The sequence below is a fragment of the Aythya ferina genome, assembly GCF_964211825.1.
Source record: "Aythya ferina genome assembly, chromosome: 13".
In the NCBI taxonomy this organism is placed as follows: Eukaryota; Metazoa; Chordata; class Aves; order Anseriformes; family Anatidae; genus Aythya; species Aythya ferina.
The window spans coordinates 6,583,217-6,606,596 of NC_140311.1; the positions used below are offsets into that span (position 1 = coordinate 6,583,217).

The window sequence follows — 23,380 nt, forward strand, 5'->3', positions numbered from 1 at the left end:
CAATTCACAGCTGGTTCTCTCCTTATAGCTGGGAGCATTGCTTGGGAAATTACCATAGCCGTGTCTTGCCTGTTGAACCATTAGTTTCACTGTCTCAGAGGGCAGCATGCCCTCTTCTGATTTTTCCAGCAATTTGGCTGAGATTCCTGCCTGTTGTTCTTTTTCAGGCTGATTTCTGACTAGCTCTCTTCAGCCAGCCCTGCACATTCTCCCTGAGGCCTGAGTGCAAGAGTGCAGCACACCATTGTTTTTTTCTGGAGATGGAAGGGCAATATCAGCAGTTACTTGAATCAGATTTGTGCAGGGCCTAGCCTGTAAATGCACAGATACAACTGCCCCATGGAGGATTCCTGGCCAATAACTACAGAACCTTACACTTCATGGGAAATTCAGTTTGTTGTTAGCAAATAGAAGATATAAAGCATCTCAGTTTTGGTGAATGCTCACCACCTCTCATGGCAGTTTTGGCCAGTGCCAGGCAAAGATTTCTGGTACCAAGCTTTTTTCTTAGCACAAATTTCACTACATGGGTAGGAAAGTAATTGTCCTTGGCTTCATCAGCAGCCAGTGGAGGGAAACGGGTGTCTCTGGGGAATGATGCAGGTTCCAGGTAGGGTAACTCATGCTCTGGAGAGACTGTTCCCCTCAATTAACTAGAGAGGGGCCCAAGGCAACCATGTTCCCAAGGTACGTTTTTTAATTAGGTGCCTAAATTTAGTGGGGAGGAATACTTAAATGCATGCACAGTTTCTGTTACAATGCTCCCCTGGTTTGAACAAATTGTTGGTTGCACTGACAGTGGTGAAAAGCATGCCCAGTGCTGAAACAAAAATGTTCATGGCGTGGTTTGTTTCTTTTACTAATACCATTGTTGTTCAAAGGCTGGTGAAAAACCTAAACAGAAGAAAAGAAGGCTGGATTCCCGTCCACAGTCTGCAGATAGTAGTCGGTGACTGTAGATTTCGGAATGCCAAAGTCGCAGGTATCATATAATACGCATAGCAAAAATAGCTGAAAACTCGATTCAGGTCTCTTAAGCCATTTGTATTATACTTGATGTATTAAATCTGGCTGTATATGCCTCTGCAGGTTAAAAAAAAAAAAAAAAAAAAAAGCAGCTACTCCATAAAGCCTGCAAAAAGTAGTAAATTAAGTTCCTGCTCTTTTTTTTTTTTTTTTTTTTTTCTTCTGTTTTTGTTAGCACCTTAAAAACTTTCTGTGACTTTGGGCACTAGTAAATTAAAAAGGAGCACTTAAAATGTAGGTTTCATTGCAAGAGCACTGGGTAGAAGATCTAGGAGAAGAAATGGAGTCTGATCCAGGATTCCTGTGACTGTTTCTGCTTTCTTGTTGCTGTAGCTCAAACCCCATGTAAATAGGATGTACCTAGTAAAAAACACCTTGTGCTGCAAAAGACGCCGTGGCCTGATCCTAAGCACGTGAATTGCAATGCTTCGGTTCTGCACCAGGCCAAGCCTCACTCTTGCACTCACTGCTGACTGCTGCAGGCCTGCTTGTTAATCCATTGTTAGAATAAAGTTTATAACAGGTTACCAGGTTTTAGCAAAAGGCTTTAGTCTTAAAAAAGTCTTTAATCTGTGTTTCTCTTTTTGTAGTCATAAATGTACACATAGAAATAGAAGCATAGCAGAAAATGCCTTAAGAGCAGCCTGTCACCCTTGCCATGTATTCGGTATCACCACTCCATGCTTTTTCATCATCATGCTGGAAGTAGGGGGCTGGTGGTTGTGGCTCAGAAAATACAGAGAAAACCCACACAGATTCAGTCCGTTAAAAAAAAAAAAAAAAAAAAAAAAAAAGAAACCACCAGGTATGACCATGTGAAATATGTTTTGAGTAGATTTATTGTTAAATACTTATTTTTTTTTGGTAAAAATTTCCTATTTTGATGAATATGAACGAGGCCTTCTGAAAGGCTTAAAATTCTAGTCAGCCCTTATCACAAAACACTGATGGCTTTCCAGTATTTTTCAGAAAAATCCTTGCTATGCAGAAAGTTATTTTTTGTCTCATTTTCTTTAGGGCAGTCAAATTTCACAGACTTCTTTCTGATTTTACATCTGGGACAGTTTGTAGTGGTCTAACAGCTGCCCCACACAGGTGAGAGGAAGTCTGTCTGTTGCTTCCCACTGGTCCCAAACCACAACCTATGCGTGAGGTTTCTCCAACCCTAAAAGCACCCTGAACATGGGATGCCAGTAGACTTTGAACTTTGGTTTGTTTTGCCAGGGGTCACATCCCCCAGTTCCTAGAGACTTGCAGCTCCAAGCTAGTTTACAGAATCACTGAGTACAAAGTGAGAAGAATTCCACAAGACAAAACCCCAGAAAGCTGCTGCTGTAAGTCTCACACTGCTGCCCAGATGCTTTGAAGCTGTGTCGCCAGGGTCTGGTGGCAGTGCTGAGGCATTCGATTTTCCCTGTTCAGATTAACTTCGATCTTACACTCTGGTGCTGATTGTGTATGCAGTCTCTAGGCATGGTTCTAATTTTACATGCACTTCAGGCAACATTGTAGGATGATGTAGGATGTTTTCTCTCCGTTTCCTAGAGCTATTCCTAGAGCTTTTCAGTGACGTGTCCTTACAGCCGTCATGCACCTTGCACTCTGAAAACTGATTCTGTGGCAGCACCTTTGTATTTAGCAATGCCATTCCCTTTGTGGATTGATCATTTTATGCTGTGGGTGACTTCGCAGCACTAACTGCTCAGGGATGTGGTGTGCATTGGGCTGTTTTCTGCTTCTTCAGAAGATGGAGCTCTTGCTCCAGTGCTGCAAGAAGATCTTCTAGCCGGTCTTCCTTAGAGCAAAGACAGGCCAATCCTGATATAGTAGAGACAAAATTTGGCAGCCGAAGAACAAAGTAGGGGCAGGAGGGCATACTGTAACCTTCAGATTTTCTCAGCTGGCTATGTAGAAGTGCTGTTTGGCATGTCAGGGAGTAACCTTGATAAAGGTGGTGTGGGGTCCCTAGGATCTCAAAGCATGTGGGGCAGCCCCAGCCCCTCATGGGGCTGGTGCTTCTGGTAGTGCTCGGTTCCCAGTCCCCACAGTCAATAACAAACTTATCTCCCATTACAGAATTTCACAGTCAGCATGGAGAAGAATCGGAGGTCTATTTTTTCAGTGCCAAGTCTTTAAATGAATAGATTAAATGATTCCCTTACCTTAATGTTTTTTCTTTGATTTACACTGTGGCTGTTACCAAAACCTCCCACCCAGTATAGCTAATTTTACTCATGCTTACATACTATTCCTCTCACTTCCTGCCAGTTGGTCCAATGCAGGACTATTACAAAGCATAAGGAAGTTATAGAGAACTTTTCTGCCCATTTGAAGTTATCTGATAAGTATTTGGTAAATGTCCTACTACGCTGCCATTGTCAGCTTTGCAAATACACCGTCCTCCTGCACCAGGCCTGCCAAGGAAGATCTTCTGTGCAAGGGAGAATTTCAAACATCCATATGAATCCTGACAATGCAGATGATTTTCTTGCTTTACTTACCTGGTTGCATAGTTATTTTGCCTTATGGATGAGTGGTTCCTATTGACAATGCCATGTCACGGTTTTTCATCATTTTCATCTAAATCTTCTATTGCAAAGGTGAGATGGAAAACCTCATTAAACTTTGTGTAAATCTTGGCCTGGACCTAACTCAGAAAGCTTTGAGGTCATTTTGAAAAACAGTTTTCCCCTCTGTCATGCCTCTAGCTATAATTTCTGAGATTAGTCCTTGCTTCTGTCTTCTGAATAGATTTATTTTGTTTCCTGTGCAATCTATGGTGTGTTTTTTTAATGTGCATGCCATAGAAACAGTTCTGTATTGCAGGTGATAATACGTAAAACTCAGAGAAAGTCTGGGGAGAACTCTGCTCAGAAAAAGCAGTATTAAGAAAATAGTTACTGCTGAAATTTAACCGTGTGTTGCTAGTTTAAGATGCCTTGCTGAAGTGGTCAGGTATCGCCTGGTTAACTGACTTGACTTTGGTATGAATTAAGAAGAAGTAGTCCCTTGTGTAAGACACATTCTTTTAAAGGTCAAGGCTGTGGTGTTAGTATCCAAACTTCTCTTCCACGGCAGGGCAGGAAACAAAAAATCTCTGCAAGTTCCCAGGTTGCTAATATGCCAAAGATCACCTGTTCCTGTGATTTACAGAACTGACAGCACCCGTGTCACTGAAGGACAAATCACATCACCTCCCAGCTGTGCTGCAGCACCCAGTTCAGCAAACTGAAAGCTGGGAGAGCAGAGATGATGAGGTCCTTGCCAAAACCTAAAGCAGATGTGTGACGTTTTCATCTCAGTGACACAGTGTTCACTGCAGGAGCACCACAGCTCCCCTCCCATGGAGGCTAAGCTTTTGCTCTGCTCTTCTTTTCTCTCAGCAGTGGTAAACAAATGCAAGCAAAGGAAGTGTTTTATTCACTCCAGAATTTTCACGTCAGAGCAAAATGAGGCCAATAAATTTTCAGCCTTTTTCATCTGACCTTTAAAATCAGGACAGAGAGAAGGGCAGGTTTCTGATTTTCACTCACTGCATGAACATTGCATGAGACAGTTCTTTTAGAAGAGAGCATGAAATAGAGCAGCCCAAATTAAAAAAAATAATAATAAAAAAATAAAAAGATTCAAGTGAAGAACATAAACAGTGATAAATGCCTCTACTTATTAGACTGTATATAAAAAATAAATATTGCTGCAACTTCTAAGTCTTTCTAAACAGCAGAAAAAGTTATATGGCAGAATTTGATTTGAGCCCAAAATGAAGGAGCATTCAGAGCTGTGATGGGAGAATGCTCCATTGCCAGGGCAAATGCACACACCCGCTTGTTTCAAGGAGGGTGCAGGCAGCAGCAATGCTCTCACTCTGTGGTGGGCTGTAGGTCTGGCCAGGTTTCTGCTCCTGTGTTACATGCCAGACCCTCTTCCAGTTTTATTCAACATCCCGCTTGCCAGATCATCTCTTCCAAGCCTTAAGGGCATCCCTAGGCGTGTGTGTGTGTGCGTGTGTGTGGGTGCTCTTCATGCAAAGCAGAGCAAAGCTTTCCCTCACTTCTAGCACCCAAAGGACTGAGTTCCATGCATGCTGTGCCCTGGCTGGCTGGGGCACTGGGACCATTCTCTTGATTACGGTGAGCTTGAGGCAACCCTTTACCTGGTGTCTTGGGCCACGTGGGTTTAATTAGCCTCATCAGAATATTGTACATGGCTGAACTCTTGAGTTCTTGCAAGCTGGCATAGGCATGCTAGCTGAAAAGTGCAAGTCTTGTGTAAGTTCTGTTTAAAATGCCACTTGTAGTTTTGCAGATGTAGCACAGCTGTTTGCACTGTTACTCATGCACTTTAATTATTGCAGCCGCAGGCTTTATGTGAGCAGAATTATTATGCAGGGTCCATTAAAGATAATGCTGATTTTTTGCCTTTGAAACATAAAACAGGGTCTACTTTCACAACTTGTGATGCCAGCCAGCTTCATAGAACAGCTATTTTGTAACTGTGTAGAAAGCCATTTTGAGCCTGACAAAATAAGGAGTCTAGAGAAGATAACCTCTGACCATGCTGTGATAATCAAGCGATAGGTTATGGAAACGAGTCAAACCCTGTGGTCCTGCCTCAGGCAAGGCTCTCACTGAAGGTAATGGGCGTTCAGCTTTTAGGGAGAACCACAGGAGTGTACTGTTTTTAATGTTATACAAATGTTACGTGATTACAGGGAACAATGTATTTCTTGGAATAAGATGCTTTAATATTAACATCATTCTTCATTACTTTATAGATGCTGCCCTGTGTAACACAAGAAAGTTTAGTTCCCCTTGAATTAAGGGTGAACTAGTAGCATCCTGATTTTGATGCTCTTGGAAGCTTTCAACTAAGTGTTACAGAGAAATAGCACAGTAGTTGGAGTTGTCCAGTACTATTCATCACATTCACAGAGCTCCACAGCTTCATCTGCACTGAACGGGACCGGGGTCCTAAGCAGCTTCTCATAGTCATAAAGGAAGCCATTCTCTGCTCTTTTTTTTTTTTTCCTTTTTTTTTTTTTTTTTTTTCTCTCACTATGGAAAATACAGTATTTTATTATTTTTACCTGCTGTTTTTTCATGGCATCCATCACGTTTCATCAGAGAAGTACACTACGGTTTCCTGACACTTGGTTTAGATGCTTGAAATTTCCTCTACAGGTTGAAGGCTTTATCTACTTACTAGCTGACAACTGCTGAAGTTGATTTCAAATCAAACAGTTGAGTTTTGGTAAACCAAAAACAAACAAAAACCATCAAAGAGCTGTATGTCCTGCTTAATTGATTTTATGGATGGATTTTTCATAAATATCTATTTCAGCTATGTGAATGTAATGTTCTGTAAGAGCATCATCTGGCTGACTCACATGCGAAGATGCAATAATGCTAAAGATCCTTTTTTTGCACTTAGGGTCTGAATCCAGCCCATTGCAGTCAGTCCCACTGATTTCAGTGAGGTTTGGATCAGGTCAAACTGACAACTCAGGGTTGTCGCCAATCGCTTAGGGTCCCAAAGTGTCCCAAAACTGAAACCTGTATCAAGCAAGTGTTGAAGTTTACATTTAATGTATGTACTTTTGGAACACGTGCCATAAATCAAAGTTAAATGTCCATGTTTGCACTAAGGATGTTCTTGTGACAAGACTACTTTTCAGCATCTTTAACAGTAATGCATCAGTTGAATTTTCAGGAAAGAAAAAGAATATTGAACACTCAATTTAATTTTGTGTTTCTTTGTCTAGATTTGCTTTTGTAGATGATAAGTACAGGTGGTTTGACTTTTAAGCAGATGTGTGCAAAGAGCATCTGACTATGTTGAGAACAGGGTTAATAGTATGCATGCGGTAGTGGACTTGCTCTGTCCTGTCAAAACAAAATGTTTTATACCACGGACTGAAGGGGGACCTTTGTGATCTGACTTTGATTTGTGAACCATGAATTCTTAGCTGCAGTACCAAGTTGTTAAGTTCAAACATACTGGGTTTTTTTCTGGTGACCACTTTTGTACAGAGGACTTGTTGAACTGCTTCCTGGCTGTTGCTGCCCGGGGGTTCCCTGCCATGCTGCCACACCACCGTGGGCATCTCTGCAGTGTGGGTGGCCAGCATTGTGGGCAACCCCCATACACCGCCAAAAACGAGACCAGCTGAGTCTGAGCTGAACAACGCTGCAAGACCTAGAAAGATCCCAGTATTCTTCAGCCACTGGAAATCAAGCCAGGGAGGTTTTAAGTCACTGAAGTTTATTTCTGTCTGTTTTAAAGCTGGTCATGATGCACTTGTTAGGTGGAAAAGTAGGATTCTCTGAAGTTATGGGGGCTGTTTATAGTGGTAACAATTCTTGTGGTAACAGTACACATTTTGAGGTACAACTGTAAATACTTGTCTCAAGCATAGCACACATTGCATATTAAATGGTTTTAATCTTTTTGTCTTCCATAGTTTTAAATCTAAGCTTTTATTAATTTATGAGATTGATTAGTTCTGCAAATCTGAATGTACAGTCTGAGATTTTTAACATTTGAAACTTTGCACATGACATGGTATGTTACCTTAAGTATGCTGTTGAACTAGGCTCTTCATGTACATGTTATTATAAATTACAGTAGGGAATTTTCTGACTGCAAGTTTAAATGAACTATATTGTATATGTACCTGTAAAAAATGTGTTAAATCTATATTTAAAGATTAAAAAGTTGTTAAATAAATTCATACGAGAATATGCAGTTTGTTCCAAAGACACCTCTGCTACAATTCTGAAAAAGAAAAAAATCTCAGTGTTGGTTTTATTTACTTTCTTTGGAGCAAATATAACATTCGAACATGTGTTTTGATTTTAAAATAAGCAGTGGCAGATGATCTGGTTAACTCCTTGCTGGATGTGGTGGCAAGGAGACTAAAGTGGCGGCTGCTGCAGTCCTGCCTTGGCTCAGGCTGTCTCCATCACTGGCCTGCCCTGCGTCCCATCCTGGGTACTGGCTGCAGTGGGACCGTGGGGGGCACCGGCAGGCAGTGACAGCCCCTTTAGGGGTGAGGGATGTGGGAAGGGAGGTGGGCTTGGTGCCAGTGCTGCAGCCCCAGGCTGTGTGTCAGCTGTGGGCACGCAGGGCTTGGGGATCTACCTGACCTCAGCAGTGTCGGTGTGTTCAGGAATGCAGTCACGGGTGATTAAAAAGGCTTTTTATTTCCCTGTTACCACATTTACACTGAGTTTTCTCAACTGTTGCCTTCAAAGAGCAGAAATTAGTTCATTTAGAAATGATCATTAAAATGCAATGATTTCTGAAAAACAGGCAGCGATGCCTGCGGTCTCCACCTAACCAGTCCATCCACCAGGAATGTCGCCTGGGTTAGGTAAGCCTCGTGTTTTCCTTTATCCACTTCACATACTTGGAGACCTTGGTGTAGATGCCGTATTTGCCTGGCTTAGCACACTCCTCACCCCAGCTGGTGACCCCCGTCAGAAACCAGGTGCCCTCGATCTCGGTGGCGTGGGGACCCCCGCTGTCCCCTCCGCAGGTGTCCCTGCCACCGGCCGAGAAGCCCGCGCAGAACATGTTCTGCTGGATGGAGGTGGAGGTGCTCTTCAGGCAGGTCAGCCGGTCAACGAAGGGCACCGTGAGGACCTGGAGGACGACAGCGGGCCTGCCACGGTAGAGGGTGCTGCCCCAGCCGCTCACCGTGCCCTGCCCGTGCTTCAGCAGCATGTTGGTGAACTCCCGGCTGCCGATGCAGATGGGGGTGACGTAGCTGTTGAAGGTGAGGGGCTGGTCCAGCTCCAGCAGGGCGATGTCGTTGTGGTGCTTGTTGACAGAGGCGTTGTACGTGGGGTGTGGGAGAATTTTCACCACCTTACGCCTCTGCTCGGTGCTGTCGTCCTCCTTCGTGTTGTATTCACCTGCAGAGAAAAATGGGCTTGGGCTGGTCCCCCCAGTAGTGTGAGGGTGCTGCAGAGGACGTGTGCAGGCCCTGGCCAAGCTGACATTGTGACAGTGCTGTCATGATACAATAGCACCCCAGCCTAGCACAGGGGGGATGAGCTCTGTACACCCTAGCCCTGGGGGGCCTCACGCAGCAGCACCTACTGGGTCCCCACAGCTGCTGGATGTGGCACTGGACACGCAGCGGCTGAGCAAGCACCAAATCCCCTCTGCATGTGGCAGCAACCGTGGCTGCGAGACCCACAGCACCTCACAATACAGACGGGCTAGGGGCCTTTGCTGAGGTTTGTAGCAGCGTGGCTGTTCTCGGGATTTAGCACTTCCACAGGGTGCAAGGCACGTGTTGCCCTGGCATCCAAGGGGAAAGCCTCCAGAATTAAAAATCTGTGTTTAAAAACATCACTGATTAGTCAAAAGGAACCTGATCTTCCCTTTTCCAAACCCACAGAGTACCCTACACCATGGCAGGGCAGCACAGGACTCAGGGATGGCATCAGCAGCCAGCCCCAAATGCCAGCCCCGTGATTAAGTTGCCAGCAGCTGATTGCATCCCTTCCCAGCCCTGTGACAACAGGTAGAGGAAGAGGGAAGCTCTGGGGGCTCTGGCTGGTGGCTGGGCTGTGCCTGGAGCTGAGTCCCTGCCTTGCCCACGACCTGGTGATGCCGAGGGCTGTGAGCAGGATGGCTTCTCCTGCAGCCCAAGAGGCACAAGGTGCGTTTAACCCCCGCCGCAGTACTTCCACACGCTTTGCTGTAATCTCCAGAATATACGATCTCTAAACAATATCTGCAGCGCCCCTGGCCCTGGCTGTGTCCTGTGTCTGCTGCATCTGTCTGCGAGGAGCAGCGAGGACCCTGCCGAGAGAGGTGAGGCAGCTTTCTGTGTTTATGGGGAGGCTGTCGCCTGGTGAAGGCGGTTTTGGCGGCTGCTGCTGCTGCTGTGCTCTCTGAAAGTGTTTTTTTTTTTTTTTTTTTTTTTTCTTTTTTCAGCAGAGTGTGAATGTCAGCTTCCTTGCAGGCTGTGTTTCTAGAGTGTAAGTGCAAGACAGAAGTGGGGGAGAGTTTGAGAGGTTTGGTTTTTTGTGTGTGTGCTACAGCTGCTTACTATTGCTGGGGACCTGGAAATATGCTTCAGTTATGACAGTGTAGAGACAAAGAAGGACAAGGGATTGGAATGCTTCTTCCACCCCCTGCTATTGTTTTTGGGCCTCCCAGGATGCTACAAACAAAGCTGAACACCTAGCATGAATGGAGGTGAATGATTCAGATATTATCCATATATTGTATGAACACAAATTGAACCAGCCCTGTAAAACTGTGTTTTGCTTTCTTGACTTGCTGCCTGCCCCAAACCTTGCCCTGGAGATGCTGCTGTGCTGCAGAGCAGTGTGCGGGTAGCGTGAGGGGGGCTGGCTGGGAGCGGATCCTGAGCAGAGGGGGGGTGTGCTGTGCGTGAGCAAGCTGGAAAGGGGAGGCTGTTTGCATGCAGATGCTGCAGACACAAAACCTCTGTCTAGCGTCTAGCAGAAACGTACTTTTCTGGGGGATGGTTCTTGTTGTGTGGGGAATTTTGTACTTTCTCATGTTTGTGGGTTTGTGCTGGGCTCTCAAGCAGAGCTGCCTGAAAGTCAGTAGCAAAAACAAGCTGTGTACCTCATTCTGTCAGTGCGGGGCAGGGGGTTCCCAGCCCTATGGCGAGCTGCTCTGCAGGCCAACCAGGCACAGCCAAGAGCTCAGCTGTGCCAATGTGGCAGAAGGTGCAGATGGAGCCCCCAAGATAAATTGATTTATGTAGATATGAACTCTGTGTTTCAAGGCTCAAGTAGAACCTCATTCTTATCAGTAATACATTTGATAGTGTTTAAACAGAAAGTGAAATACTTTCCCGCCTCCTGCAAACGTTGCCCGTAGCTATTACCAACTCTATCAGTGTGCCTCCTATACTAGGTATTCATAGAGGGGAGAAACAATTTGGGAAGACGATTCTGGCACAGCTGTGAAACATGGCACTGCACCACTTTGCCAAGGCCCTGCACTGAATTATCAGCAGGCAGCCTGTAGCAGCTGGGTACAAGAATCACAGGGAAATACCATTTTTCCAGCAAAGATACATTTGTTTTGCAAAGCTGTACCATTCCTTGCTGTGTGGTCTGGTCATGCTGCCCCTGCCTAACTCCCCAGAGAGCCTGCTGGAAAAGCACGCTTGCCCACATGCCAGCCTGGGTTCTCTACTTTATTCCATAATTCTATTTACTTCTAAAAGAGTTAAGAGCAAAAGCAGTTTGCAAGGAGTTAGTCAGGCTGCTAGTGCCACTCTTGCACCAACCACACTAAACTGTTCTCTGAGAGTCGAGTGGAAATTCGGCATGACCCCGGGAAGAGCAGAAATCCCTGCTGAGGTCCTGTGTGGGCAGCAGAGACCAACATACACCACCCTGGCTGATCAGCAGCATCTTCACTGGTGCCTAGTGGGCTTCTAGGCAGCCTCAGTTTCTCTCTGGCCTCTCTGCAGTCAGGCTGAGCTGTTGCCAGATGGGCCAGCAGCCTGTGGTTCTGGTGCTGAGGCCTGTCCCTTGCCCATGCTGTCCCAATGCTGCCTGCAGTGCTCACCTGCCACGGCCGTGACGTTGTCCCCTGGCTGCAGGCAGTGCGCTGCTGTCACCACCCATTTCTCGTTGACGATGGACCCGCCACAGAAACCCGAGCCTTCGCTGTCCACCAGATGAACCTGCGGGAGCAGAGGGAAACCACAGCTGTGGGGTTCATGCGAATTGGCAGGGGGGGGAAGAGGGAGATGCACAGCGTTGGTCTGGCTGTAGGGTGGGTTGCATTTAAATTGTACGGAGCCAGTGCTGCCCCAGCCACCTCACTGTGTGCCAGGCTTTGCTCCTCGAGGAGCCCCTATGCTCCCACCTCGGTGCTGTGCAGGGGTGCCCGATGCTGTCCTGCGCACGAGCTGATGTCCTGCTCTGCTTCTCCCTGCTCCAGACTGGGGGGGGGCAGATGGCCCAAACACACACCTCAGCTTAAAACATGGAGTTTCCCAAATCCATTCACTTCCATACCTACCGACCGGTGAAGCTGGGGGCAAGGTGCTGACTACCTATGCCACATGAGCACCTAGCTCCCCCAGGCACAAGCCAGGACATCCCTTACGCTGAAACTTCTCTAATTAAATCGATCAGCCACCTCGGCGGCCTGTCTGGAAACAGATTTCCCCTACTTTTCGCCCCTTCCCCGTGGCACTGCTCGTCCCCTGCAAGCTGCCCGGTGCCCCCCATGCCCTGGCATCATCGGCTGGTGGAGCTCCGAGCTCCAGCGCAGCGCCGGCCGCGGGAGGGCAGCACCGCACCCCTGCTGCGGGCACCCGGCTGGGGGGCGGCATTGCCCGGCTGCTCCTTGCCCGGCTTCCGAGACCCTTCTTGCAGCCCCAACCCCAGCGAGCAGGCATCAGCCCCTCTGCCCGAATCCCCCGCAGGCCAGGCTTCTTCATCTGGGCAAGCAGAGCTGTCCTGGGGGGTGCCCGGAGAGGTGGAGGTCTCCGTGAGCACAGCCAGCTCTCGCCAGGCTTGGTGGGCTGCTAGCGTGCACGTTGACTTTCGTTGCAGGGTCTGATTTCTTATACTTAACTTTCTGGTTCTTCTCTTGGCTGAGCTGCACAAATGGGCCTCCCTGAGTAAGCCACTTTCCTTTGCCATCAGCGCTGTCGGTCTATGCCAGGGTTTGCAATGGAACAGAATCAGAATATTGCACTTAAATGGTATTTCCCAACCGTTCAGTGTGGCTTCACTGAAAAATGAGCTGCATTTTTCCTTGCAAAGCTGTGCTCCCCAGAGGAAACTGCTTTGACTCTGACTTCTAGGGTAGGCCTCCAGCCATGCAAGTTTTGTTGCTGTGGCATGAAACCATGTACAAAAAGAAGCTGTATTCCTAGTAGACTTGAGATCTATTGCTAAACTATCCTCAAAGACAGGTTTCGAGTATGTCAAAGTAAGAAGATCCTGAGTTCAGAACTGCCTAGACAGAGCGACTGCTGGGATTATGAGGGGGAGGCAGAAACAGCCAGTACCTGCCAGGGCACCTGGCCCTTCATGCTGTCTGATCCCCCGACCACCCGGGTGTCCGTCTTATTTATCGGTATGATTTTCTTGGTGGTGGCAGCGGTGGGGGTTTCCGTGATGTTGAGAGCCTCATCATGAATGTCATCCTCATCATTGGTGGTGATGTTCCAGTACTCGAAGGTGTTTATGGTTCGGGTGAGCTTTCTCTTCACATCAGGAGCTGTGATCCTCCCGCATGGATATGGCACTGGGAGAGAAATGGACATGGTTATCCTTGGTTGTGTATCACACTGACAGTGACAGCAACTGAAGGAGCAGGAGAGGAGACAGATGCTGTCTCCTCCCAGCACCCTGTTTGGGGATGAGTGGGTGTGTTAATGAACTGACCGGGACCCAGAGCAGCAGTGCAATCAATATGCAAGAGTAGCAAAAGCATAAAGGCTTCCCGGGCCTTAGACATGAGTTCTGAACAGCTTTTAAAAAGAAGGAAGCTTGTGAGAGAGGGGATATGTTGGATGGGATGGTGCAGCTGTGCCTTTATTTAGTGGGATGCTGAGGAGCGTGCCCGGGAGGCTTTCTGTGCTGGGCAGCCTGGCTGTTTGGCTGACATTTCTACAGCAAGTTACTCCAGAACAATAAAAGTCCAGCTGGGAGAGGGCAGGAAATAATATCTGCCAATTGTACAGATAATCCTGCTTGGCACCAAGGTGAGGAAAACATTAATAAACTCATGCTAGGGCTGTAGATTTTCCTGTTAATGAAGACCTCATCTGTAAGCTCATTTTAGACGAGCTCTTCCCATTTCTCTCCTACGCAGTGTGTGCCGAATCCCTGCTGATAGTGGCAGTCAAAATAGTAAATAGCATCAGGCATTGTCTTTCATCTGAAAAGCTTTTGACAGCACTGTGCAAACAAACATTAGTGTAAAATCAGATGTAAGTGTGGCCTACAGAGAATTTGCATTTCCTTAAACAGTCCACTTTAGGAGCAGGGCTCAAATAAGTGCTCAGTGAGGGAAGGCACTGTCGTGAAATTAGGCTACAAAATGGGAGTTTCAAAGCCAACAAAAGCTAAGCTTTTGAAGAAATGGCAATTACCTAACCTGGAAGATGATCTTGTTACTAAAAGTAAACCTTTCTGGCCCATCGGAAGTGGGGCAACACAGGCCCTAGATCTCAATAATCTCCATTAGCAGAAAGCATTGCAAGTGTCTTGGGCTGAGAGTCTGATCCCTGAAAGTCAGGGGGGAATATGACAAGAACTAGTTATTCCTTAGCAACCTCAAGTACTGCATTTCTCCACCCTGTTTGGCTGCTTTCGTTTTGCTCCTTAGCACCACAAGTGACCCACACAGTGCAATTCCTGTTGAGGGTCTTTGTGTGTGTCTTCATGCTGACAGGAGGGCAGCACCACCAAAAAGCTTCACTTGTCTCTGCTGGACTCAAGTAGTTATGGGACACAGCACAGCCCACAGCAGAGAGACCTCCAGGACAATATTCAGGCAGAAAATTATTGATCCGTACCTGGAACTATAGAATAACCGCAAGTGCGAGATGTGCCCATGTGAGCAGCCCTCTGAAACAGGCATTTGCCTTGTGTGCAATAGTCTCAGACATGTAACCTCCTCTTTTACACCTAAGCTAAAAAAAGGAGGCTCGGATCACATCTTTCCAGTGTGACCCCACATCTGGCATTAGGAAAGTGCAGCATCAGGTTCTTTACGTTTGCTAAGCCAGAGAACAAGGTTGGCTTCCAACTGTATATAGCATTTCTGTGAGATTCATGTGTCTAAATCCAGGAGAAGACCTTAGAAACTTTAACCCAAATCTCTTAAAAATGCTTTAAAGTTTAACCTGCAGGTTCACAGGACTTTCCATCTTCCTGAAGTTTATAGCCAGCAGCGCAGGAGCATACGACTTTCTGCGGTGGATCATGCCTGCAAAAGTGCTTGCAGCCTCCATTTTTAATTGCACAAGTGAAGTCTGAAAGAAATTAAAAAGAAAATGTGAAACCTGTGACATATGACAGATCAGGGTCGTTGTACCTGGGCTTTTGGGCTCAGCCTATAGCTCACTCCAGTTGTTCTAGACTATGCAAAATGGATGCTTGTTTGCAAAGAGAATCCTCTTCTTTGCAAATGCCATCCCTGTTCATATTGACACAGGGCCAGGCACCTCTTTGAGAAGGCAGGATGAGGAAATGGCCACGGTCCTACGTGAGGTGTCTCTCAGCTCCGGCACAGCCTCTGACCTCCAGCAATCCCTGCGTGACAGACCGATGTGATTGGCGCTGCTCAGCCCTGCAGAGCTGCCTGAAATTTGGCAGCCTGACCCCCAAGGACTGCTGCAAATATTTGGTTACGAGCCATGTGATTTCCCCACCATCATGTTCCCCTCCTCCCCTCTGCTTACGGAAATCCAACCGCGGCACAGATGCCAGTGGAGAGCACTGCATATCCAGTGGGAGCGAAGCCTGAGCCCCAGGAAAGCTTTGTCTCGGGATTCTTGCTGGTCTCTGAATTTGAAACCTCAAGCAAAACCACATGCTTGTCCTGACATACCTACAAATCATTGCAGCCTGACGTGGAGGACCCATTTCAGCAGGACTTTTGATGCAATGATTCCCAGTGTTTGTAGGGCAACCTGAGGCTCAGTGAGAGTCCCAGCACGTTGGGTGTGCCTTCTCCCATCCCACCTCTCGCTCTGCTATGGGAACACCACCCCTTGGAAGTGGAAATCCACTAATCTGCAGGTACCCTATTAATTCTCAGGGAGTTTTCAAATAGCTTCACAGCAGATTAACTCCACTCCTACCTCCTCAAGGACACCTCCCTTCCTGTAGCCATTTTAATGCCATCATTTACTATTTTTACTGAGATCCTTTTCACGCCTCACTTCTAGTGCTATTTTTGCTCCTGTCTCACTTCCATGAGAAATCTGCAATGAGACTATTTAAATTTGATGCAGCTTTGAAATGCTCTTTTTAACGTACACTCCTCTCTTGCCAGAGCAGAAGCACAACTAGAAAGGGAATCTTTTATTAGTGCAGTGAGTCTAGCACAAAATGTGAGTTGCACAGCTCCTGATTATATTATAAATATAAGAGCTGAATATCCCTCTTGTTTAAATTATCATCTGTTTGGTTTTCATAAACTCCTCAACCCATCAGGAAAATATTTGCCTTTTGTTTGCCCGTAGACTCAAGGTTGCTGGTGATAATCATAATTATGAATTTAGCAGAGTGCCGTTGTGAGGAAGTTGTGCTAGTCCTACCCCCTCAGCACCTGGTGTGAGAATGGGAAGGAGGAGTGAAATCGTGGGGGCTGCACTGGGGCTGGTGTAAAACTCTTGCTTTCAGTGGGCGTGTGTCGTCCCTGGCTGATGAACAGCCCTGGAAAGGCTTGTGCTGGGGAGATAAAGGAAGGTCTGTGTCAACATGTGCTCTGGCAGCTGCAGCACACCGAACAGACCTTGAGCCTGAGTCTCTGCTGAGCCCTGCGCACGAGCAGGCATCGTGGGGCTTGGTGGAGGTGGAGCTGGGGCTCTGCTGGGGATGGGAGAGGAGGGACACATCTGTTCCTGTATCCCAAGGTGTGTCCCCCTGCTATCCCACTGCCAATGGGCTACATCTGCACATTCACACCGTGTCTCACAGCAAGGCAATGTGTGTCCAAACCAGCCCTCGAGTAGGATGAAAGTCTTTATGCCTGCTTTGATGAGGTGCGATTTCAAAAAGAGCAAAATAATCACAGGATAAGCCCCCCATACGTACCTATCTCACAATTCTTGCCTTCATACCCAGCTGGGCACCAGCATGTGTAGGAACTTACGGCATCCTCGCAAACAGCTCCATTTTTGCATGGATTGGGGTCACATTGATCTCCATCTTGGTGAGAAGACAGGAGAATTAACAAACGTGAGTGTCCACCACAGCCAGTGCCAGCCAAGCACTGGAGCCTTCTGTGTGCAAGCCTCCTGCTAAAGATGAGCAGAAGGCTGTGTGCCTTCCATCTTCATAATGGAAAATAAATCACATTCTGGCACACAAAAACATAATAGCCAGCATCAGCGCTAGGGTAACAGCAGCAGCAGTGCTTTACAGCAGGCCCAGTTACGTACACTGTCTCCTATGGGTTAATTCTGCTTGTTTCATCTCCGTAAAGACATCTTAGCAGGATTTCATGTCTTAGCTAGGTTGGACAGCTGAAGTTGGAAGACTTGCTTCCTCAAGAGTGATTAGGATTTCCTAATCTGAATTGTTTTGACACTCCAGTCTTTCACAGAATCACAGAATTTCTAGGTTGGAAGAGACCTCAGGATCATCGAGTCCAACCTCTGACCTAACACTAACAAGTCCTCCACTAAACCTCCACTTTCCCTGCAGGTTGGGTCTGGAGACTTCTTGGTTTATTAGATCTGTGAGTCTAGGTCATTGCTCTTTCTTTCTAAATATTTTACTACTATTAACTGGTCTAGATTTTTCCTTACATGTCAAGGTTTTTATTTTCACAGCTGCCTACAGTTGGGTAACTGAGGCTAGAGTAAAAATTCCCAGTATTGCAAAGTTGGCGCTCCAACACTTTCAAAGAGTAAATCAGTAATGTTAAAACACAGGGAAAGGTGCTCTGAAATGGTGATGCAAAAGCAACGAGGAAGTGGAACATCCTGATGTGTTTGTGTCCCACCAGTAAGTGTGGCTGTTGCTGATGCCTTGAGGTAGTGGAACGTAGAAGGCAGTTTGCAAACTGGGACAGAATGGTTTTGTCTTGCTTAAGGCATGTCAGGGTTTGCGTATAAGGTTTGTGTGGTGGCTGCTGTTGCTGCCTGGTGAGGACGATCGGGCTTTGGTACCCCAAGGTGGAAGTGGGTGAGCTCCTGTGGGCTGCATGTGCTGGGAGCAACAGCTTGTAAGCTGAACAGGTGCTCTGAATGACTGGGGAATACATGGCATTCGTTATTTTTGGTGGGCTAATTGGTTACAGTGACAGGGAAACAAAAGCAGCATTGAGTTTCATCAGGTAGTTTTTCAGAGGACAGTCCTAAAACGCAAATTCAATTAATTTATTTGTTTTATAGTCTGGACAGACTAATCTGAATTATTTATGGCTTTATAGTGAGATGTTCTGGGCGCTTTGCCAGTGTACAAAGCAGTTCATTTACCAAAATGTCCTTAAAATTTGTTTCAGAGGTGTTAGTAGTCATTGAAATCTTTCTTGTAAGGGACCAAGGAGTCATAGGGGACTGAGGTTGAAAGGGAAGAAAATAGATACCAGAAAGAAAATGGTGGAGAAGTAAAGGTTTGGGACCAATGATGTGAATTGCAAACAACTGTTTGCAATGCTGTTTGTGATCATGTTGAGGCTCTGCTTTAATCTGGCATTTCCAGGGATTCACACTGTGCTTGCATGAAGCTGTGCCATATCTGGAGACCTGTGCTTGAGAGCAGAGCATTTACTACTTGGAGGGGCAGGGGTGGGTTAATTACTAATGTCTTGTTCTACGCTGCGCTCTGGCTGACACTAGAAGCCCAGAATGTGAGCTGGGCTCGTTGGATCCAGCACTTCGTGCAAACTGGTTTTGTTCTGTGAGGTTTGGGCAGTTTGTTCAAAAAAACAAAACAAACAAACAAACAAAAAAAAACCAAACAAACAACAAAAAAAAACCACCCCTGCTTGACACAGAAAAAGCTAAGTATTTTTTTTTCCTTGCAATTTGTGTGCAAATGAGACAAGCACAGGCTGGGTGGCTACAGCATTTAGGGCTTATGACTCTGACCAATTCTGTGATAAAACAATTTTGGAATTCTGAAACACATTTCAATAAGCACCTGCTACTTATGCACTGAGAGATGAATATTATGCAAGTGAACATGAAGAAAGCAGCTCTTACCAATGTAAGTCTTCCAAAACTCCATCTGCAAAGAAGAAGAAAAAATAAAATTTCACTCAATTTCTAATTCCTGGGCTAGAGTAGTAAAGGGACGACTCCAAAGCTAAAGCAAAAACCTTGACGGAAAACAACTGTTTCAGTAGCCTTGGTAGTGACCAAGCTTCTAAAGCTTTTCCCCAGTCCAACAGATGGATCATGACTGAGAATCAAGGAGTGATGGATGCTACACCTGGCTCCTGCCCCTTTCCCCCTTGCTCTTTGCTCCTCCTTCTCCCTCTGTGCCTCGCCTGAACTGTTCATGCGAGTGAGGACTGGGGTGAAAAAGGTGTTGCCATTTTGCAGCAGAGATACTCACAGTTTTCTCTGTGTTTTCAAATACTTCTCGGGCTTCTTCAAAGCTGCATTTTTCTTCTATGCATTCTCGCTCCAGGTTCCCAGAAATAACCTCTTCCAGTCTGTTTGAATTGGCTCGCCTTTGCCTGTGCAGAACTGCACTTGCCTCTTTGTTCTCAATAAAGACTGCAATTTGAAAAGAAATTTAGGCTACAGAGGAGCACGCACCATGCGATGCAGCTGGGATGGTCTGTCAGGGCTCTGCTCTCCCAGAAAGCAAGCCCTTTTCATACGTTCATCCCCCACTGCCCCATGGCCAGGGACATTTCAGGACTGTTATCATCATCTACTTGAGATTTCTTTGGTGTCAAACGTAACTGCAATCCAGGGGATCAGATCTGGGGAACCTGGAGTCAAAGCAGTCAATAGACAGAAATGGCTGATGGCGAGAGGGTGATTAGGAGCACTGAAGTTTGATGCTTAAAATACCCTGAAGCAGATGGTGTGAATACTTCCTATCATAGATGCACAGACTGGAATAAGCTATTCAAGAGGGGAGAATAATAGGCTTTTTCATGCTGCTGCTTAGTGAGGTCTTGTTTGAACACAGAAATTATCCTACTTAAACTCTGTGCCCGTGTTGGCTGTAATAGGCCGTTTACCTCTGCAAGCAGCTGTGGCTCTTGAAAGCCTGGGGCCATGTGCTTCTCACTCTGCTTCTCACTCTTGCCCAAGTGCCCTGGCATCACTGTCCCTGTGGCTGTGCTGGCCAGAGGGTGACACAAGCCCTCCTCAGCACTTCAGGGGAAGGCAGCTGGGTCATGCAGGTGAGGAGTGTGTGCCCCGCTGACTCCAACCTGCTGTCCCTGGGTCAGAGGGGATGTCCAGGTGGCCACCAGCCTCCCTGTGGTGGCCACCAGCCTCCCTGTGGTTGCCACCTGGTGAAGGCTACAAGGACATGCAGTCCCATCGTGGTGTCACCACACGTTCTCCCAGCTGGCACTGGCCTTGCTCCCCAAGCTGGAGGAGGTGTTTCTGTGTCTGTAACCACTGGAGGATTTACCTGTCAGGCTATGAACCTCTGTAAACTTCTGCCCCACCTCCCAGAGACACCAGCCTCTGCTGAGCACTGTTTCCCCCTACCACCGCTCCAGAAAAGACATGAATTGCCCAGAATGGCTTACTGCTTTGTCTCTCCAGCCTCCCTTAGCACTCACAGCTGTGTCCCTTTTTGTCACCAGATGGCATGGCAGAGCAGCTCTTCTTGGAGTTGGTGGTGGCCTCCTGGGACATAGGTCTTTGTCTGTGAGCCATGTGCTGGAAGGGCTTTGGGCATGTATAGGTCATTGCTGCTCAGGCATAACTTCTGCTCTCAGTTGAGACCAGATCCCAGCCTCTCCAAAGCCACAGAGGTTAATTGGATTCTCATGAGCCCAGGAGGGGTTGCTTTATTTATACCATGCCACCAGCAGTATAATCCTGCCTTTCTCCTAGCACTTTCTTTGCCAGAGACTCTACTAATTGTTTTTGCAATGATTTTAATCATTATAAAGCAGGCTTGCACCTCTGCATTCCTCACGCTTTCAGTTTTTTTTTTTTTTTTTTTTTTTTTTTTTTTTTTTTTTTAAAAAAAGAAGGGGAATGCATTAAACTCTTGACCTTAATCTAATTGTTTGGCAGTAGATATTGATGGGTAAAGCACTGGCCTCTGAAGAAGCCAGGCTTGGTTTAAACACTGCAGCCCCCATGTAGTAGTCTGCTGAAACCTGACCAGAGCCACAAGTCTTGGGTTTCATGTGTGGGATATGAAGGAAGGAGGAAGTTTCACTGGAGGAAACCCTTTTCCCTACAACGTGAGCATCAGCCTGAGCTGGGCAGAAAAGTCTGGAGTGAGAGGGACAGAGCAGCCCTGGTTCTGTGGCTCTGCTGGGCTCTCTGTGTGGTTAGCACTGGGGGAGCCAGGCATGGGCACAGCTGCACGCGGCCCAGCACGGTGTGATACCGCTGTGTTAGGCCTGCTCCTTCAGCTCTGCCCAGTCGGCTGTGCCAGGCATCTGCCCTAATTAACCCAGTTAATGTTGAGAACTTACTTTAATGAATGCAGCTTTACCTTCATCAGATCCCCCTAGGCTTTCTTGGTATCTTACCGATCCCACATGCTACTTTACAAGCCAAACTTGCTTTGAACTGAAGGTGGCAGGTCCCATGGGGTCACGGGCATTGCACTCGCCCTGGCTGGAAGCGATCCTCACACCAAGCACACACTTATGTGTGACTTAGCAACTTCTAAGCCAGTGCTGGAGAGAGTGAGATGGGTTTCTGGGCCAAGGGGCTGGGGATGAGACCTGCTCTGCCACGTGAATGTAGTGTTTTCTAGGAAATACCCCTGGGTGGATGACGGTACTGATATACTTGAAAGTCTGCTCACTTTTTTTTTTTTTTTTTTTTTTTTTTAAGCTGTTACTTGCAATGCTTTAATGAAAGAAGAAAGCCTTGCACCAGACAAGTACTTGCACTGGATGCAAACCAGCCTCTGCTGGAAGTGTTGCTGCTACAGATAAATCACACGACTGCCTGCATTACTATGTGCGATTGCCCACATCCATCAACTCCTCTATCTTGTCTACAGTGTTGACTGCACCTTACAGCCTTTGTTAAATTCATGCTGGGTTTGGCTTTAAACGTTTCTCACATTGGCAAGCCCAATGACTGTTTTATAGATGCAAGTACTTGGTTGTATTCCGGGACAAAGCAATGGCGCACAGGGGCTGTGGATGTTACTCCACCAGTGACGTGCTTCCCATTTTTCCTTTTGTGTGTGTGTTCCAGAATGGCTGAATCGAGCTCTGAAAGCTTAAATGCTGTATGAATTTCAGAAAAATCCCATTCTTAAAATTAATCCCTGTGACACTTTGTGTAAAGTCAGCATAAAAGCTGTTATTTTAATCCTGATAAAAGAGTCAGAGCTTTAAATAGAGAAGATATCAAATGCTGCCGTCCCTCCGACCCCTTGTCTCTCATGAGACAGCACAAGTTGCTGCTGCGTCAAGTGACAAACTGTCCCCGAACCTGTAACTCCTCCCAGTCCCCCCAGCTAAAAGTGAAAGACTCCCTAGGTTTTTAAAAGAACCCACCTGTACTTTCGGCACCAAGAAAAGCTCCCAGAAGACAAATGGAGAGTAGGAGGGGGATTTTTGCCATCGTCCTCCCAGTGCCCAAACCTCTCGTTAACAAATTGTTCAGGTGGTGGAACTCGGTCAATAGTTCCAAAGTGCAAGCTCTTGTTTATTTACGCTGGGTAACCCTTTAATTTAAGGTCCCCAGATGTGCTGTTGCTGACACGTGAAATGGCAGCTGGGATGAGATTTGAAGAGGCACATCCATGTATAAGAAACATGTTAGGTAACTGCAGTCCTTGGGATCATCTTCTGCCCTATAGGATTGCTTGTTTGGAGGCTGAGCAAGACACAAGAATACGTTAACCCAGCCTCTGTGACCCTCTTCAGAGCACTGCATTTCCCACTCCTATCTAGGTGACATTACTGAAGAATTTCTGTTGGGAAAATACTGAACATTGTAAAAAAAAAAAAAAAAAAAAAAAAAAGAAGAAAAGCAACATTCACTTCTGGACAGGTCAAAATAAGCACACACACCCCTTTACTCTTCTCCTTCCTTGAGGAGTTGTAGGGAAAGTAGGCTGAAGGCATTTGCTCCACTCTGGGGAGTGAATTTCAGATTTCTGGATGTCAGAACTGAAATCCATCACTGCATCCATGCATGACAGAGGCATGGTGTCAGTACTATTGCCTTTTGGTGTTGAATTCACTCTAATACCACATTGAAAAGAAGAGCGGGGAGACGCTAGCACGCCCTGATGGCTTATTAAAGCAGAAGAACCAGAGGAGAGAAGCTGGCAGGTCTCACTAGTTTCCAGCAAAGCAAGATGGATATTGTGCTATTGTCAATGCGAGAGAATCCCACAGTGCCTTTCCCAGCGCCGCAAGCGCTCGCAAACAGGCTGGCTGTGCTTGGTGAGAAGCAGAGGGCGTTCTGTGTTGGATGTGCCTGCGTCTCGCAGGCTGGAGAGCTATTAGTTGCTAAGAGGATACAATA

At 46.6% G+C, this 23,380-nt stretch overlaps 2 protein-coding genes across 6 annotated transcripts in view; one reads left to right on the forward strand and one right to left on the reverse strand.

Moving 5' to 3' along the window:
• MCF2 (MCF.2 cell line derived transforming sequence) overlaps positions 1 to 7,766 on the forward strand; it is a 57,971-nt gene extending 50,205 nt beyond the window's left edge. For 4 of the 5 annotated variants that reach the window (XM_084534218.1, XM_084534220.1, XM_084534219.1 and 1 more), the window contains 2 exons: positions 882 to 982; positions 5,801 to 7,766. In XM_084534218.1, coding sequence (XP_084390344.1) covers positions 882 to 982; positions 5,801 to 5,841 — 142 coding nt within the window. In that variant the 3' untranslated portion in view covers positions 5,842 to 7,766. Of the gene's footprint in view, positions 1 to 167 lie in introns of all 5 variants that reach the window. The other variant, XM_084534221.1, reaches the window with a different exon arrangement.
• On the reverse strand, positions 7,202 to 22,534 carry F9 (coagulation factor IX). Its single transcript, XM_084534223.1, has 8 exons — positions 22,402 to 22,534; positions 19,290 to 19,453; positions 18,935 to 18,959; positions 16,818 to 16,931; positions 14,900 to 15,028; positions 13,055 to 13,293; positions 11,596 to 11,713; positions 7,202 to 8,942 (listed from the first exon to the last, which is right to left on the reverse strand). The coding sequence occupies exons 1-8, from the start codon at positions 22,466 to 22,468 to the stop codon at positions 8,395 to 8,397; spliced, it is 1,404 nt and encodes a 467-aa protein (XP_084390349.1). The 5' UTR covers positions 22,469 to 22,534; the 3' UTR covers positions 7,202 to 8,394.
• Positions 22,535 to 23,380: the final 846 nt, after the last annotated feature.